General features: G+C 39.2%; 1 protein-coding gene across 2 annotated transcripts in view; it reads left to right on the top strand.

The window, feature by feature from the left end:
- LOC113016298 (uncharacterized) overlaps positions 1–16,862 on the top strand; it is an 88,982-nt gene that overhangs the window by 47,255 nt on the left and 24,865 nt on the right. For both annotated transcript variants that reach the window (XM_026159037.1, XM_026159036.1), the window contains 3 exons: positions 167–266; positions 5,067–5,125; positions 7,443–7,507. In XM_026159037.1, coding sequence (XP_026014822.1) covers positions 167–266; positions 5,067–5,125; positions 7,443–7,507 — 224 coding nt within the window. The remainder of the gene's footprint in view (positions 1–166; positions 267–5,066; positions 5,126–7,442; positions 7,508–16,862) is intronic.

Below are 16,862 nucleotides of genomic sequence, written 5' to 3'. Positions count from 1 at the left end.
TATGTAACTGTCCTGTCTCGGTTGTGTTACGGTGGAAGAATTAATTATCTTCCTGCACAAAGAAAAACTTGATGTTTCTCTTCTTTTATTTAGAACTAGGGAAAAATATACTGCCTGAGATGTAACAGAAGGCCTGTGTGTGTGAACTCGTCTGTGTGTCTCTCAGGTGGCTGTGACATTTGCAGTGGGGTCAGAGGTCGGCCTTCAGAGCAGCAGTGACTTCAGTCAGATGGGAAAACCTTTCCTAATGGGCACAGTGGCTCTGGGTAAGCTTCAGCTTTGTGCAATAAAGCTCACAGTCTTCCTTTTTTTTGTCTTCTTCTTTTTATCATTGTGTCTTTGTGGCCCTTTTCCAGTCTGTTGTACTGCAAAGGATGTTGAAGCTAATGACGGTCTGACTTTCCATTCCAGCTGCTACCAAAATTGAAATTTCATTACATGAACAGATCTCCTAAGAAATGAGAAAACAAGTTATTTAAATGGGCTTCAAGTGTAACCAAAGCATACCTTTGAACTCCTGGCAGAACCCCATCTTGTGGTTTCTCCCACAGTTTGCATGATCCTCAGACTGTATTATGAATACTTGGAGTAGATGTATCTTTAAGACTTGTTCCTCTAATGCTATTTCCAAGGAAAATATAAAGAAATCAGAGCCAGCTCGAAACTTTTGCCCAGTACTGCACCTGATGTGTGCAAAGCTACTGTTTGCACAGGCTGACTATTCTCAATGTTATTCCCAGAATTTGGGAACAGAACCATAAAAATCACGAACCTTATCTAATTTAAATTTGGTCAATTTATTGTTCAAGGTCATCTTACAAACTAGGATTGTTATTAGGGCTGAACGATATATCGCATTTGCGATAATATCGCGACATGATCAAGTGCAATTTTCTAACCGCAAAGGCTGCGATTATACTGCGATTATAAGGCTGTCCAAATTACTACCATATCCCAGAATTCATAGCGCGGCCCAGCCAAACTCCAGTTTCCAGCAATGGCGGCCGCTACTAAGTTTTAAAATTACTCATACTAATCTTTCTGGGTCACAAAATAAACTTTTAACATATTTTCAGGCGAGAAAGTAGTTGTGTAAACATCAAATATCTGCTCGGTTTATCAAGATATCCCATATTTGCAAAAGTGCTTCGACGTTTTTCAGAGGCGTCTGCTACCCACCAGCTCGACAGCTAGCCGGGAGCTCGAGGATTACTGATGCGGCCGAGAACGGCACAACTCCCGGCACATCATTTTCAGATCACCGCGGAGTTTCGCTGCTCGGGTTAAACGTAATATATAAGTCACTTAGACAACCTAAAATGTTATTGTTGGGCTTTTTTCAGTGTTTTGTTTGTTCGTGAGTAATCGGTTTGGCTGAGATTAAAGTTATTAGATTAGATAAAATAAAACTTTATTAATCCCCCGGGTGGGTTCCTCCTTGGTTTTCACACAGCTGACTAAACGTCAAACAGAAAACTGATTAAACAGAAGTATGAGACAGTCGAGAATTTACACCAGTGTCTGGTTATATTTTAGATAGCAAGAAGCAGACGGCCGAGTTTATTAAACTCCACCGAGACAGCGGTGACGCTAATCAGAACTAGACCGTCCAATTTCACGCCTTTAAACTTTAAAGGCGTGTTTGTGTGTGTGTTTATACAATTGCTATTATGTTTGCACTTTATGTGTAATGTTACTGACTGCAGAGATCAGTAAGATGTGTGTATTTTTATTTATTAGTTTTATTTATTTAATATTATTTTTTAATTGAATGACTGTCTAGTAGTTCACAGATGTCGAAAAACTGAGTGTGGTAAAGCCACTGATTTTTTTTTATGTATATTTCTGCAATCTGCACATTGTACTGACTTTCATTTTAATGTTTACACCAGGGTTCCTTGTCAGCACTTTATTCTCAGATGTTTGTAAGCTAAAAATAAACTATTGTGTATGTTCAAATATACTGTTGTGATTGAAGAAGTTAAATAAAAATGTCAGTCATCAATTCATGCATCACCTCATGTCATCATAACAGAGGTCTGTCTTCCAGGAAAGAACAGTTTAAAATTAATGTAATATAGTATTGGCCATACTATATGATGTATTGCTTGTCTTTGTTTAATAATACAGAAGACAAAGACCTTAAAAAATAATCGCATATCGCATCGCAATCGCAACATTGGGGCAAAAAATCGCAATTAGATTATTTTCCATAATCGTTCAGCCCTAATTGTTATAATACTAGAAAACTATGAGGTGGGCCAGGATGAGCAGTTTTCAATAGTTTCAGTGGAAAAGTCCAGTTTTAAAGCACGAAAGCAGCTCATCAAATAAGGGACAAAACCAGGAACATTTTTCGAGTTGTTCACCCTGATCTTTGTTCCCCGGAGTCGGACTGACGGGCATTTACTGTAGCGTCTTGAGTGATTTGCAGAACATTCAGAAGAATCAACGGGAACTGTGGTGTGTGCAGAGTGCCATCATGTGCTGACTCAGAGTGCTTTTAGTTTTGTTTTTTTTAACCCACACCAACACAGTCTGCTTGTCAGCTGCCGTATTCACCAGATTTGCCTCGCTGTGACTTTGTCCCAAGTGAAAATTTAGCTGGAGGATCGCCAATTTAACACGCTGGAGGAGACGCACGCAGGCATACTCGCATATCCTGCACATCCGAACAGAAGGGAAATATTCAGAATAGACACAACCAAAACAAAAACTGTTTCTCTATCACTTGTTCTTGTTTTTGTTTTGTTTTTTTTCATTTTTTGTAATCTCTCTTTTCTACAGTCAAATGATACAAACAATAAAAGTGCTGGAAAAGTCAAACTTTCATCTTTACATCAAAGATTTTCTTTTTAAACATGCGATTAAGAACATAAGAAGCACTGCTTCTGAAGTCCAGCCCTCTGATTGTTCATTGTTTAAACTTGGGAACAAACATCTAGCGTCGACAGAGAATATCTTTAATTCCCTTTAGAATACAAATCTATTAAACTGTTTATAAATCTTCTTTAAAAATCTAGTGCACCAGCTAGTAATGGATCTGTGACGTCATGGTAGTCTGTGCTGATTTTTGCTCTTTGTGACCTCCATATGTCCAGTCTGCTCTTTTTCACTCTTTTCAACTTTTTCTTTTCATCCGTCTGTCTTCACTTTGTAACATTAAACCACAGACTGTACAGATGGATGATCCATCGCCATCTTCTCCTACTGTTCGAAGTGAGGAAGAAATAGAAATGAACACTGCAATATTGGCTGTCATTTGAAACCAAAGTCTGTTAAGGAATTACTGGGAGATGGAGCCCAGACATCAAAGTCCTGCCTGCTGCCCGGCACAGATGTGTGTTGAACTTTGTGTAGTGCATCCATCAAATTCTGGACTACTACTACCTACTAGTTGTCCAGCCACCCAACGATATGTCTGCATAGACAGATTTTTGCCACTTCTCCACATCCCTGCTTGTTGTTAGAAGAGGAAGCCTGTGCCCATTTAGGGCGCATATTGGCAACACTTCTGGGAAGGCGTAATTTCATCCATCTTTATATACAGTGTTAAATATTCACAAAGCAATGACAAACTTTGAAGTACTTCAGCAATTTACATTTACACTACATTTTATGTTAAGCTTCTCCTTTCACAAAAACACATTTTCAGAGGATGAGTCAGTGTCTTCGGTTTCGCTGCACAGCCTTAAATATCAGACTAAAGTAAACAGAAGGTGGAATATCCCAAAATGCATTCTAACAAAAGTTAGAGCAAGCTCAGTCAGAACAACTGTTAAGACTCATTTAACAGATGGAGGTAGCTGGATGGAGAGTCGTGTGTGTGTGTGTGTGTGTGTGTGTCAGTGAGTGTGTGCGTTTGGGTACCAGCGAGTACTCTGACTTCCTGAAGTAACTGCAACACATCAGCTGTGGCAGGCTAAGGGGTGATTGCTCTGTTTCATTAGCATCTCTGTGACAGCTCTGACTGTACTTCCTACCCGCTTCCATTACTTCAGAGAGCCATTTGAACATGCAAACTGCCAGCTATGACAGCTGCTTTGCAGTTTGTCACTGCTAGTTGTGTGGAACAGTATACAGAACAACTTTAAATCATTTTCCCAAGATTAAAAATGGATTACTTTTTCTTCTGAAATCCGGTCAGGATTTTAAAAGCTTCTCAAACAACATTCAGACTATGCTGAAACTCTAAAACTACTCCCCCAAAACCAAGACTAATGCGGTGCAGCTCAGCAGGGTGGGACCTATTTCTCTGCTACCTTTGGAGACTGATTTCTCTAAATGGAATTTTAAAGGGAGAAAGTGCCATGATATTGAGGAACTGAACTGCAAACAAGCAAGGAAACTTTTGCAGCTTGGTGACAGCGCTTGATTTGGCTAATATAGAAACAAAATACCATAATTGCAAAGACAAATCTTCAGATCTTCAGAAATTAAGTTTTCCAAAAAATGGACCCAACATATCTGCTGCTTCTCATGATGAAATATTTAGTGAGCATAAGCCAATCACATGGTAGCTTTGGGAGCTGCTCTAGCTATCTGACATGGCCACGCCCCTTATAATGCAAACTAAGCCTTAATAAATGCTGTACAGCTGTCGTTAAATGTGAAGTTGAACCAAATATAGAACATAGTTTCTTTTACTGTAAAAGGTGCATTTTAAAATGGGAATCTAGAGGACCGGACTCACTTTTGGAACCAGAGGCCTCTCAATGAACTACAGCTTTTGACACTTTCAGCTTTATATTTTCTGCTTAATTTTTGAGTTGCTTGAATTTAAACTAAAGTTTCTGACAAAAAAATGTTTAAAATGCTAATAAAAGAAGGTGGGATTCATGATACCAGTATTTCCATAATTTAGTTTTGCTTCCTTACTAAGTTAATACTGTTGGGATGTTTTTATTTCAAGCAGTGATATCTGGAAACCTATTTGGGTATTTTCTGTGCCTCCCTTCTCATATTGAATATCAACATTTTTGTGCTGAGGAACAGTAAAAAAGCCCACAGATTACAGACGGAGGTATCATATGAATGACGCGCTGCTCTGTTTTTGGTCTTGACAGGTGGGATTGTAAACGTGATGCCTCTGCTTTTCTCACAGATCTCACACAACAGAACACAGGTAAATCTAATCTTAGGACTGCACCTGGCACTACCCGCTGATCTGTGGACTCAGTGTACTGAATTCAGAAATGGCTTGGGAAGCACTGTGTTCGTATTCTTCAACATGAGTTGGTAGTAGAAAGAGAGAGCGAGAGACGGGCATCACTGTGAGAAATAAACTAGAATTTCGGAGAAGAATTAGGACTGAAAGGCTCTTACACAGGTGATCAACCATATTATTATTCTACTGATGGCTCCTGGTATTAAGCTCCAGCACTGAAGCAGAAAGGTTTGACAACAAAGTGTTCCTTAGATTAACTAGATAATTGGAACATCTCAACTCCTTAATTAACGCTGATGCAAACAGTTCATGTAGAAATATTAAAGAAATATTAAGTTATTGTGAGACCTTACTCATCAAGCCTATTTTGCATCAGATAGAAGTGTTTGGAGTCGACCCACTGTCATAATCGGGACAAAAATTGCTCCATTATTTTATTCCTTTTAAAATCATTTCACAACACTAAGCTGTTTTACTCTGATTTTATGTTAATATATGACTTTGCATGCATCTAGATATTGGATGCACAGTAAGCTGGCCCCAGTACGGTCCAGACATATGCTTTGCAGCCCTGAAATTTTGAGATGTTACCTTCATGATGGTGCATTTGGAAATGCAGGTGTCTGGCACGCTCAGGTTGGACATTAAACAGCTTTGCCGGGCTTCCTACTACAAGGGTCATGTGCCAAATGGCATATAAGAAAAAAACAGTTAAACTCAATCGCTTAAATCAAATGTCGTATTTCCAGTATCTCCTATTGAGTGTTACGAGAGGAAGGAAAACTGCCTCCAGCCGGTCTCTCTGCTGTTTAAAAGGCATGCACTGCAGATTGTGGTGTATGCAGAATAACAGTCGGCTGAGAGTTTTGCCCACTTCCATACAGAATGACGGGAAACTAGACCCCAGGTCTCAAAATAAAGAATTCTTGATAGGTATTGTTTGTGGAAGGAAAAATTCAGGTTTCTTTTTCTGTATCTCACCATTTCTGATAGGCCACTAACCCTACCTGCAGGATGGGTCAGTCTTTATTGGTCAGGTCAGAAGTAATGCTGTTAGGTCATGGCTCTTTCCCAGCCACACAGTCTAGTCTTTTATTGACCAAGCTCCTGTCTCAGACTATCATCTGGACACATGCAAAAGCATTTATTAATATAAATAAATAAGAGTAAAAGGGCTTAGTGATTAACAAAAAATAACATGAGAAATTCTATTCATTTACTACACGTCTAGAAAACCAGGTACAGAAGATGCAGATTGATTGCTTTTTCCATTCTTCATAAGTGGAGATATGCCATATAACTTTGTTGCCATTCCAAAATCCTCCAATTGAAAATATACATAAAGACAGAATAGAAACACACTTGCTACTCTGAAATGAAAAAAGTATCCTGATGTAAATATCTTCATATCACAGGGTTCCTGACTACAGGCCTGCATTTTGCTGCCGTACTGTTTCAAAGCCATTGTCAGAATAACATGGAATCGTTCATATGAACAAGCACCTGCATGACTACAGAGGCTAGCATCTAAGTTGGAGTCATATAAAAATATATATACAAATATATAACTAACAATATTTTTGTTTTATAAAAGATCATATTGAAAGAGAAAATTAAAAAATATAAAGGTATATAAAAAATTTTGAAGCATTTATATTGTGTTTCAACCTAAAATAACTACATTTTTAGAAATGCATGTATGGAAAAAAAATGTCATTTACTAAAATAGTTACAGTTATGCCAGAGGTGTGTATCAGCTTTTTTAAGCATGTTATTTATAAAAGCTGCCCCTTCTTAATTCATGGGTGGCAATTACATGGTTACATGCAGTTGTTATTACATGATATTTACAGTTACAGTTAAATACCTTTTAAATCAGGCCAAAAAAAGGTTTTAAAAATGAAAAATGAAGTGAGGTTTTATAACAATAGGTCAATTTAAATCCAAACGAGAAGTTCTTAACCATGAGGACAGTACTAGGTAATTAAATTTTTATTTCTTGTGATACAGTAAAACTGCCATGTCACATCCACGGCCCATATACAAAGAGTCAGACCCACAAAGATGCTCTCTCTCTGCCACTGATCAGTTTGCCTAAGCATCATTTAGATGAAGTGCACGACTGGAATAGTAGCAACTAAGTTTGCTTTTGAGGAACTCTGTATTATCACCTGTGCAGTTATGTGATTACGTAGTGCAATTGTTCCACAATGTTCTCCTGTTACGCTGCTTGAGCCGGATGTTGGTTATCGTGTTCTCTTGTCTTCATCTTTAGATCCTGTGGTTTCGGAGAGCAGTGATTGGAGGTCTGACAACCTGCACTGTGCTCAACATCCTCTGGTGAGCACTTTACTCATTATTTGATCTTTGATTCTTTATTCCTTTCCAGATATTGGTTGGCACAGTCATATCATGGTTAGAACTGTGGTCTGAAAAAGGAAGTTTTTCAGGTGCTGTGGTTTCAATTCTGACATGTATGCCAGGTTAATTGAGGATTCTAAGTTGACTGTATGTAGGCCTCTCTCTTAGCTCTGTGATGGACTGGCATCCAGTCCAGGCTCCAGGGTTCCTTGACTTGAGCACAATGTCAGTTGGGATATGGTCCAGCCATACTGCAACCTTGGAAGAATAAGAGATTAACAAAGAAGCATGGATAGACTTTCCAGTCGGTTAAGAGTTATAAGCTATAGCTCTATTTATATTTAATTATCCTTTAGCTCCTTCCCTTTCTTTTGCAGTCTATGTGGAAATAAATTGCTTTTTCAGTACTTACTAAAATGTAAGGCAAGCAATTGGCACTTTTGCTGCTTCTTAACCATTAACTATAGAAATTCTCTTCCCCCAGAAGACCATCTGGTTTATTATCACCCAGAGAGCACAACAGGGTGCTGGACTATTTCTGTGAACAATGACCACAACCTGCCCACAACCTACTCTCAACCTGGTTGAGGGTCAGGTACTATTGAGGAAGGAAACTGTGCAGGATCTTTTAGGCACAATCATCATTAAGCTTAAAGTCTTTGTCGTTTATTATAATTTTGCTAGTAGTTATAGCAAATAAGCTTTTACTGGGTAATTCCGCATAGGTAAGGAATAAGTGGCTGCAAGGCTGTCTTCCTAAGAAAGAATGAAATAGTTCAGAAAGAATGATTTAAGCCATATGTCAAATGTCAACTGTTAAAGCTGTATACGATCCAGTATGATTGACATAGGGTATTATGGCCAGATGGTCACATATGACCACTTCAGGGTCACATACGCTGGCTCTGAAGGTGGGATCCTCTGAGACCTTCAGCAGACGTTTGAAGAGAGCAAAGAGTAAAAGCAGCAGCAGCAAGGACGGTGGCCCAGAGTTTAAGAAGGCCATCTGGCAAAATAACCATCCACAAAGGACTCGAAATGCACCAGAGAGCACAGACCCTTCACTGTCTATTGAACCCCCACTTTGCAGCTGAAGAGTCAGTTGCATTTAGGAAGAATGTTTAGTGTGCCCTTTCCTTCTCGCGACAGAGAAACAAGCCTCAACAGGATGGAGTTTGGAGTCACACTGCACCTGGTGTATATTTAAACTGGTATTTAACTTCCCTCTACTCAGTAAATAAGTCTGTAAACATAGTGAGTAATGTAGGCAGCCACTGCGTGGTTAATTTTGTTCTTCACCCAGCACAACAGAAATATATTCTCCCAGAGTATTACCTGAGGAAATCTGGTCGTATCTCACAGTGTATGTCATCCCGTCCATTTGTGAAAAAAGTCAACTTTTTATTAAAGGGAAAAAATGGAGAAATTTAAAGGAGCACTCTGCCAATTTCATTTTATCTGCTTGCCTTATGGGCAGTCTAGGATATAACTAAGCACTGCTGTAAAGGTCAGGATACTCCATCTCTCCCTATTGTTTTTTTAAATCTGCCTCTCAGGCTCATTTCTGTCTTCTTTTCTTCTATGTTTCAGTGCTTGATCGTATCTCCTTTAACGGCACATTTTCATGTGTGCTGGCACTACAGCTTAAAACAAAGTGAGGCGGGTATGCACGGCGCAAAATCAATCAAATCTGGAAATTCCGATCTGGAAATAATTGGGTTTGGCAAGGCGAACACATGTGAAACTTAAGCAAATACAATGTATCACTGCTGTATGAGATGCTCTCTGCACACCCATGACAAATTTCACTGAGCTACAACCCACAATTGGTTGTATCTGACCTTTGGTGTACTTTACTGATCGGCTTCTGGCAAAACAACTTGCAGCAGCTCCACACAATAAGTCTCTCTCCTCTGGGATGCTTCTCTAAGATTTATGAGCTTCAGGCAGAAATTTTTTTCTTTTCTTTTTTTTTTTATTCTTGTTGTTTTGTGTTCAAGCTATACACCAGAATCTGAAAGCAGTGTTGCGTGGCAAAATAATGCTCTATAATAACAGGTTTTTCACAGAGGGGCTCCATTTATTGAATCATGATAACATTTCAGAGTTATTTCAAACAGGTTTGCTTTTCCTTCCACATATATAGATCCCTTTGGTCAACACACGTGCGCTGCAAAAAACCTAAACTCAGCTTATACCTTTAGTTTTATAAATGCACTTTTACAGACCTATAGCACCTCAGCTAAGTGTTATACTTCACATGGGTACAACAGGCTTTTACATTATTTTCCGGTCGCTGCAGGTTACAGAACGCATTGTTGAACAGACAAACAAGCATTTTCATGCAGCACTGAGGTTATTTCCTCCACCGTGTTGACTTAGTATGACTCGCAGTAGACCCGAGTGAGAGGAAATGCACGGTAAGAGAGTTTGCTAATGCTGATTGTTTGCAGCACTGCAAATCTTCATGCCAAGAGGCTATGTTTTAAGCGTGTGATCCCAGTTTAGTGCAGCCATTACTGGAGGTCACCACCCAACAATGTTTCTTTTGCCTACAGTCCTCTTACTGATGGGAAATAAGTCACACTGAGATTACTTTATGCAGTCTGAGGGCCTTTCTCACAGAGGTAAAGTAAATTTATTTGGTCCTTTTGCGAGAGTTCAGCTTCAGTTTGTCATAGAAAATTGTGTTCTCGAGCAGTACTATAAAACAGCTCTGACACATCAGGGCATCGACACAGCGATACAGTGCACGGTGTTATCAGGCATGGGGACATTTGCAGTGTGTCCATCAGGCTGTGGTATCAGGATTGCTCTGGTCAGCCCACGTATGCTCAATCCGATCCGGGCAATGCGGAGGCGAGGCCAAATTTGGGGCTCGGTCTGATCGAGCTGTAATCCTGAGACATTTTTGTAGTGTAACTGGGTGCGTTGTCCTGCCAAAAGATTCCACTGCAGTCCGACTGTGCCTTTGCCGAGGGATGACACTTGGTATCTTACTGTATCAGTGACATTAATCAACACACACATATATATATTGCATCTCAAACATTAGGAATATTGTGAAAGGAGGGTTTTTTTTGCATTTTATTTAATATATTTTTTACACAAAAACTAACACATACGAGCCATTTTAGTTGTAACTTCCTAGGACCTGACATCACAGTTTGGGTTGTCTAGACCAGCGGTCTCCAACCTGTTTTGCGCCACGGACCGGTTTATGCCCGACAATATTTTTCATGGACCGGCCTTTAATGTGTCGCGGATAAATACAACAAAATAAAACTAGTACCGGTACCGAAAAAAATAAGATTTATTCATAACACACGTGAAAAGGCCCAGGAAAACAGAGTTAACGATAAAAACGATAACAAAATAACGCTGAAAACCAAACATTTCACACCTGAGCCTCAACTCTCGCGGCCCGGTACCAAACGACTCATGGACCGGTATACCGGTCTGAGGCCCAGGGGTTGGGGACTGCTGGTCTAGACCAAAATACTAAATTTAGCTCTACAAGGGCCTGATATTCACTTACAAGGATGTTATACTGCCACTGTTCTAATGAAATTAAAAGAAATGTCCTCATATGTCATTTTTCTCAAAAACAAAAATCAGGTAAAAAATGAAAATCTGGTAAGTCTTTGTTTTTACATTCATCAGGTCCCAATCAGTTAAGTTAGGTTGCTATTTACAGTATAGGTACTATGTATCTGTCTAGTTTTGTACATGCAACTACACTCATGGGAAAGACTGCAGGCATAGTTATTCAGATAATGAGCATCGACACCCTCCGTGAGAAGGGTAAGCAGCGGAGGGTCATTGCTGAAAAGCCTGACTGTTTGCAAAGCGCTGCGTCGAGGTGCATTAATGGAAAGTTAAGAGGAAGGTAAAAAGATGCAAAAGCTCTCGAGGTTCCAGGATGACTGGAACTTGGAGAGAATTCTCAATTAAGTGAATGCAGTAATTTGTGTCCTTGCTTATGGTGCCACAGGGTGGCTGTAGTCAGGAGGTAGGGCAGGTCATCTGCTAATCGTAACGTTGGTGGTTCAGTCCCTGGATGCTCCAATCTGCATACTAAATGTCCATGGATAAGATACTAAACCCAACTTGCTCTCCGGATGCATCCATGAAAGTGTGAATGTTAAGCACAAAAATATGTATGAACAAGCCATATAAACTGCTTTGAATGCTCCAGGGGAGTAAAAAACCACTATATAAGAATCAGTCCATTTGCCCTTTAGTTTTAGAAAACGTATTGGACAAATTAACAGTTTCCATTTAGAGACAATGGAACAAACTGCAGTCATTTTACTTTGAAACAGATGAAATGCTACAGCAAAGATAGCGTTTTTCAGTTTAAATGATTTGTCTCCTTTCAGGTGTGTAGCTAACTCTTTTTTGCAGTTTCTCCCACACTGAAATGAGATCTGGATAAATCATTGCCTCAAACTGATGTGGGACTTAGAAAAACAAATTAACTGAACGCGTCCTTTAAAAAGAGTTATTGCTTTCTTTAAATCCCATATGTCACTATGCTGCTGAAGGTTTAAACATTTCCCAGTATTTGAAAGCTCAGCTGGAGCTGAACTCAAAAGTTAATGTAATGCCCATGAATTGACCTTATTTGTTTCTTAAAAGCTTAAAGTCTACTTCTCTTGGTTACTATAAGTTGTGTGGTGGTAAAACGCTCTTTTACTGCACGAATGCAAATCTGCTCTCTCCCCTTTGCTCTCTTTCACCACTCTCACTTATCACACTACTTCTTTTGGGGGTCCTGTTCCTGCTTGACGTCCTGGTAAGCAATTTCCTCTGCCTCCATTTTTCAGACCATAATTTTGATTGATAATTATCGTTGGGGACATAATTCTGTTGAGCCACCCTGCAGAGTGAAAGACTAGTAGAATAAAATAGAAATGGTGTGTTGTTGGGTGCATTCGAGCGTAGCCACAACAAATGAATGGATAAATCTCTCAGAGCTGCACTCGGCACTGCCGATTCAAAGAGACCAACAGTCAGTGCCGCAGAGAGAGGAGAAAACTTGCTTGTTCGTGACTGGCTTTCTCTCTCTCTCTGCAGCTGAACTTTACGGCCTTTGGTTTCAAACAAAGAACTTGTGATTTGTCTTCTGTTTCACAGCCTGCCGTTTGGTTTTAAAAATCTTCAAAGACCACTCATATCCTGAAGGATTATCAGGCTCATTTCCACCAAACTTTAAAAACCTTGACAATCCAAGTGGAAATCCACATCAGAGGCTTGATTCGGCCTTTTGGCCGGCCATGTTTATCACTAATAATAGCACATTTAGTGGGCACACCAATGCCTTGTGGGATTAAGAGTCTTAATGTGTCTGGCATCACCATTTGTGTAGTTTTTATGACTGGAAATAGCTTTATTTTATTCAGCATGATACCAAGATTAATGAAGTGTATCAGTTTGTTTATATCATAATTGAGATATTAGTGTAGTTTGAATTATTGCAGAAATATAATGATTATTTCAGAGAAATTTCACCAGTTCTCAAATATATGTTAAAGAACATATGGTTCCAAATAATATGCTGAGTCATGACTAAAGTGCACTGAGGCATTTTCAGGTGTGCTGTGACATTTTCTGACAACCATATGTTATTATCACAATACATGACTGCACAAAAACTCATTTATTTACTAACTGCATCAGTTCTCTTAACCTGAGTGTGTCATCTTTGGGGAGTCCTTGGCTAATGCTAACATTATACCAAGAGAGTTAAAGAGATTCTTGGTAATCGAATATTCCCTCTGAGACAAACTACTTCAGAAGAGTGCTGCATCTGAACAGACAGACAGTATTTCTGTTTAGGCAGTGTGAAAATACCTGACCAGCTGATGGAGGTCATCTAGAGCCTCATCCCATGATGTCACTCGTGCAAAAAGTGTCATGCTAGGTCCAGATGTTGCAAATGGGCTTTTAAATGTGCCGTCATCTAACAATTAAATCCAAAGAATGATAGCATGCCAGATGGCATAGAGGCTATTTTTGGCTATAATGAATACAAATAGGACTTGGGCACCAAAGTTTAATAACCAGTGCTATAGCATATTGACATATTATAATATTAACAATTCTTCCTTATTAGATCTTGTGATTTATGTCTAGAGCTGATGCACAAGTCTTTGCAGTGGGTCAGTGCAGAGTCGGATAATATTTTTCAGACTTGTGGCGCATGTGCTGACAATGGGAAACCCAAAATTCAACTGTTACTCGATCATACTACAGCTGTCCCCACCAGATATCACTTTGAAGCTGATGTTTGGTTGCTAGCTACCAGGCTCTGGTTGCCAGGGTAACCATCTAATGTATTTACTGGGGGTCCATCATATGCCGATCACTGATATACTGCCCTTTCAATGCTAGTCTTATCAATCGCTCACCTTAGGGTCACTTCTTGGACCCACGTGACTCTGAATGACTTTCTATGTGCTGCCATTGATCGCTTCCAGTGTGGACACAGATTAATACTCTCAGAACTGTATGGTGTTTTATGGATCAGGTTTTCATGCACTCAGTTCCAGGTTTAAAAGCAGAGATGCTAGAACAGCTTGTTTCAAACAGTGGATAGACTGAGGGGTTGCCTTGTATGAGATTTTTTTTTTTTTTTTTTTAAAGATTACTTTGAACTGTAAATCATATTAAGCTACTCTAGTAGACAAAGATTAACAAAAATATGGAGCTATAAATGAGCAAATAACTTGTGGTCCCTTTTATTCACAAAGCTTTTGGATCGACTCATTCTTTGTGAAACGGCTGCATTTTCAGACTGACAGCTCATTAAAAGGTTCCTAGCTGAGACGGTTGCCTTGGGCTGTGGTTGAAATTAGAGTAACATGACAGTATAAACGTTGTCATGTGTGGCACAGTCACACAGTGACTTGTTAGCACAGATGTAACATCTTACGCCCTAATTTGCAGTACGTAATTTGCAAACTTTACAGATTCAAAAGGTTGGTACAGCAATCATATATTTGATAATTCAAATGAAATAATAATTTATGTAGGCAATTCTATTTAGTTTCTGTAAAATCACATATCCTAATTAGAACAAAGGGAAATGCTGTGTGCATTTAACTGTAAAAGTTTAAAAGGTGATTTGATGAATTGCAATAGAATCCTCATGTTTACATTTTTCTTCCTGTGCAAAAACAACTGTTGGTAACTTGGTTTAAAATTCAGATTTTTGTCAACAAGGATAATCAAATACGTTGAGAATATGTATAGCCGTGATGAAATAGCACTTATATAATTCATGATAAATCTAAAAAAAAAAAAACAGACATACAGTTTTGCATTGTTGGTTTGATGTAATGAAATTTAATGTGCTTACATTTTTGCATTTTTGGCCGACAGCAGGATCGCGTTATCTCATCTCCCTTCTCCCGTCACTACTGCGCAAAATTTGCTTGCAAATTATGTCAGAGGCTCTTTGAATCATTTGATGATTGGTTGTCACACCAGCATCAGGTCAGAATTTCCTGAGAGCAAGATTAAGCGAAGGACTTCACAGGCATCACCGAGCCGCGACTGGTGCATCGGAAGGAATATTTCAAGGGGACAAACAGTGTGCATCGTGATCCTCCACCTTGTCCTTTAGAGAAGTCCTGCTTCAGCTGAAAGGGACTACATTCACATGTAATATATTACCTTTCATATTAGGAGGAAAGTGTGGTATTTTCTGCCAATTACCCACAAAATAACGTAACGCTATGAGATGAGTGATACACAAACAGCAGAAGCGTCCAGTGAGCTTATTTTACCTCAGAAGTCGACTCTGCTCTATCCTTGGAGTCCTCAGAGGAAGAGATTAATATTATCAGTGTGTACACTAAGCTCGTTTTCCCTCTTCACTTTTGCTTTAAAAGGACAGAGAACATTAATCGCTCTGCGGCCCATTAAGTTCTGCTGAAAAATCCAACACACCTGTTTAAATATTTTGTGAATTCCCAGCTCCTCAGTGTGCCGCTACTTGTTCTGAATATTAAGAAATAAGATCTTTATTGCACACAAATACGTCTCATTGCTGTGTGCTTTTGGAATTTCATGCTATTCAGTTTCTCTGAGTCTTATTCTCTTAAGGTTGATTTTTACGAATGACTTTAATGCCCTTTTAGAGCATGGAAGCTGAGAAGTGTAATGTAGTTTTCTTTTCTGATGACTCCTCTGCTGCAGTAGAAAAGTACATTGAAAATTTCAGGAGTATTGATTACTAATGCATTAAACTTGATGCCTTTTTGCTTCTCATACATGTTTTTATTTTTGTTGCTTTTTTTGATTTCTACTCGTGTGTAAAACATCTGTTATCTCTCTTTAACCCCCCTAGAAGCTCTTCTAACTTTTAACTTTACCGTTCATTCTTCCTCCAATCACAGTGTTGCTGATGATGGTTTCCAGTATTGATATATTTCCCTCAGGCAGTGACCACAAGAGTGCTGAGTCATCTTGGATGATTGAATCCAGCTTGGCTAATCTAATTCTCTTGTGGCTTCGAAGAACTGAACCGTGCAGATTAGCGTAACTAGCTCATCTTGGGTCACACAATTGATCTTGGATTTTTTTTTAAGCGACACGCAGTCCCCAACACATGATGACAGTCCCCATTTCTGCAGATATTATAGCTTTATTTCTGTGCACTGAGAGAAGCTGGTGATGTGAAATCCATTTTTATGTAGAGACTCCGATATAAACTATTTTAATTAAGCATTACTGAACCAGTAGATTTCTTTAAAGGGATCAAATATTAATGTTTAATGTGGTTAAATCAGGAATGCCAGTATATTGATCCATATATTAATTTGAGTGATTGTTACTGTTGTCCACAGCAGCTTTATACTGCATAAAAAGTTTCTCTTACTTGGTCCCCGCAGCATTTTGAAGGCAGCGTGACTCACGTCCATAAATCTGCAGCATTGCCACGCCAGAGGGTAGTGCTATTTTGCACAGCAATCCACCGTGCTTACATTGATTAAATCGTATGCAGTGGCACACGGTAGCTGCAAAAAACATTATATAATTCTGCACACATCAGACAATGCAGTTTTAGTTTTACGCCAGATGTAGCAGGATTCAAACTGCATACACAAAGGCTCAAATGTGAAACGAGCCTTTGTTCTTTTTGGCCAGTGGTGGTTTTCACCTTGGAAATCTCCCATGGGTGCCATTTTTGCCTGGACTTTTTCTGATTGTTGAATTATGAACTCTGTTCTTAACAAAGGCAAGTGAGGCCTTCAGTTCTTTCAGCGATGTTCTTTTGTGACCTCCTGGATGAGTCATTGGTGTGCTCTTAGAGCTGGCCTCTCCT

Source organism: Astatotilapia calliptera, chromosome 23, assembly GCF_900246225.1.
Source record: "Astatotilapia calliptera chromosome 23, fAstCal1.2, whole genome shotgun sequence".
NCBI lineage: Eukaryota > Metazoa > Chordata > Actinopteri > Cichliformes > Cichlidae > Astatotilapia > Astatotilapia calliptera.
Note: the sequence above shows the minus strand (reverse complement) of the source record. Positions and strands in the feature narration are given on the sequence as shown.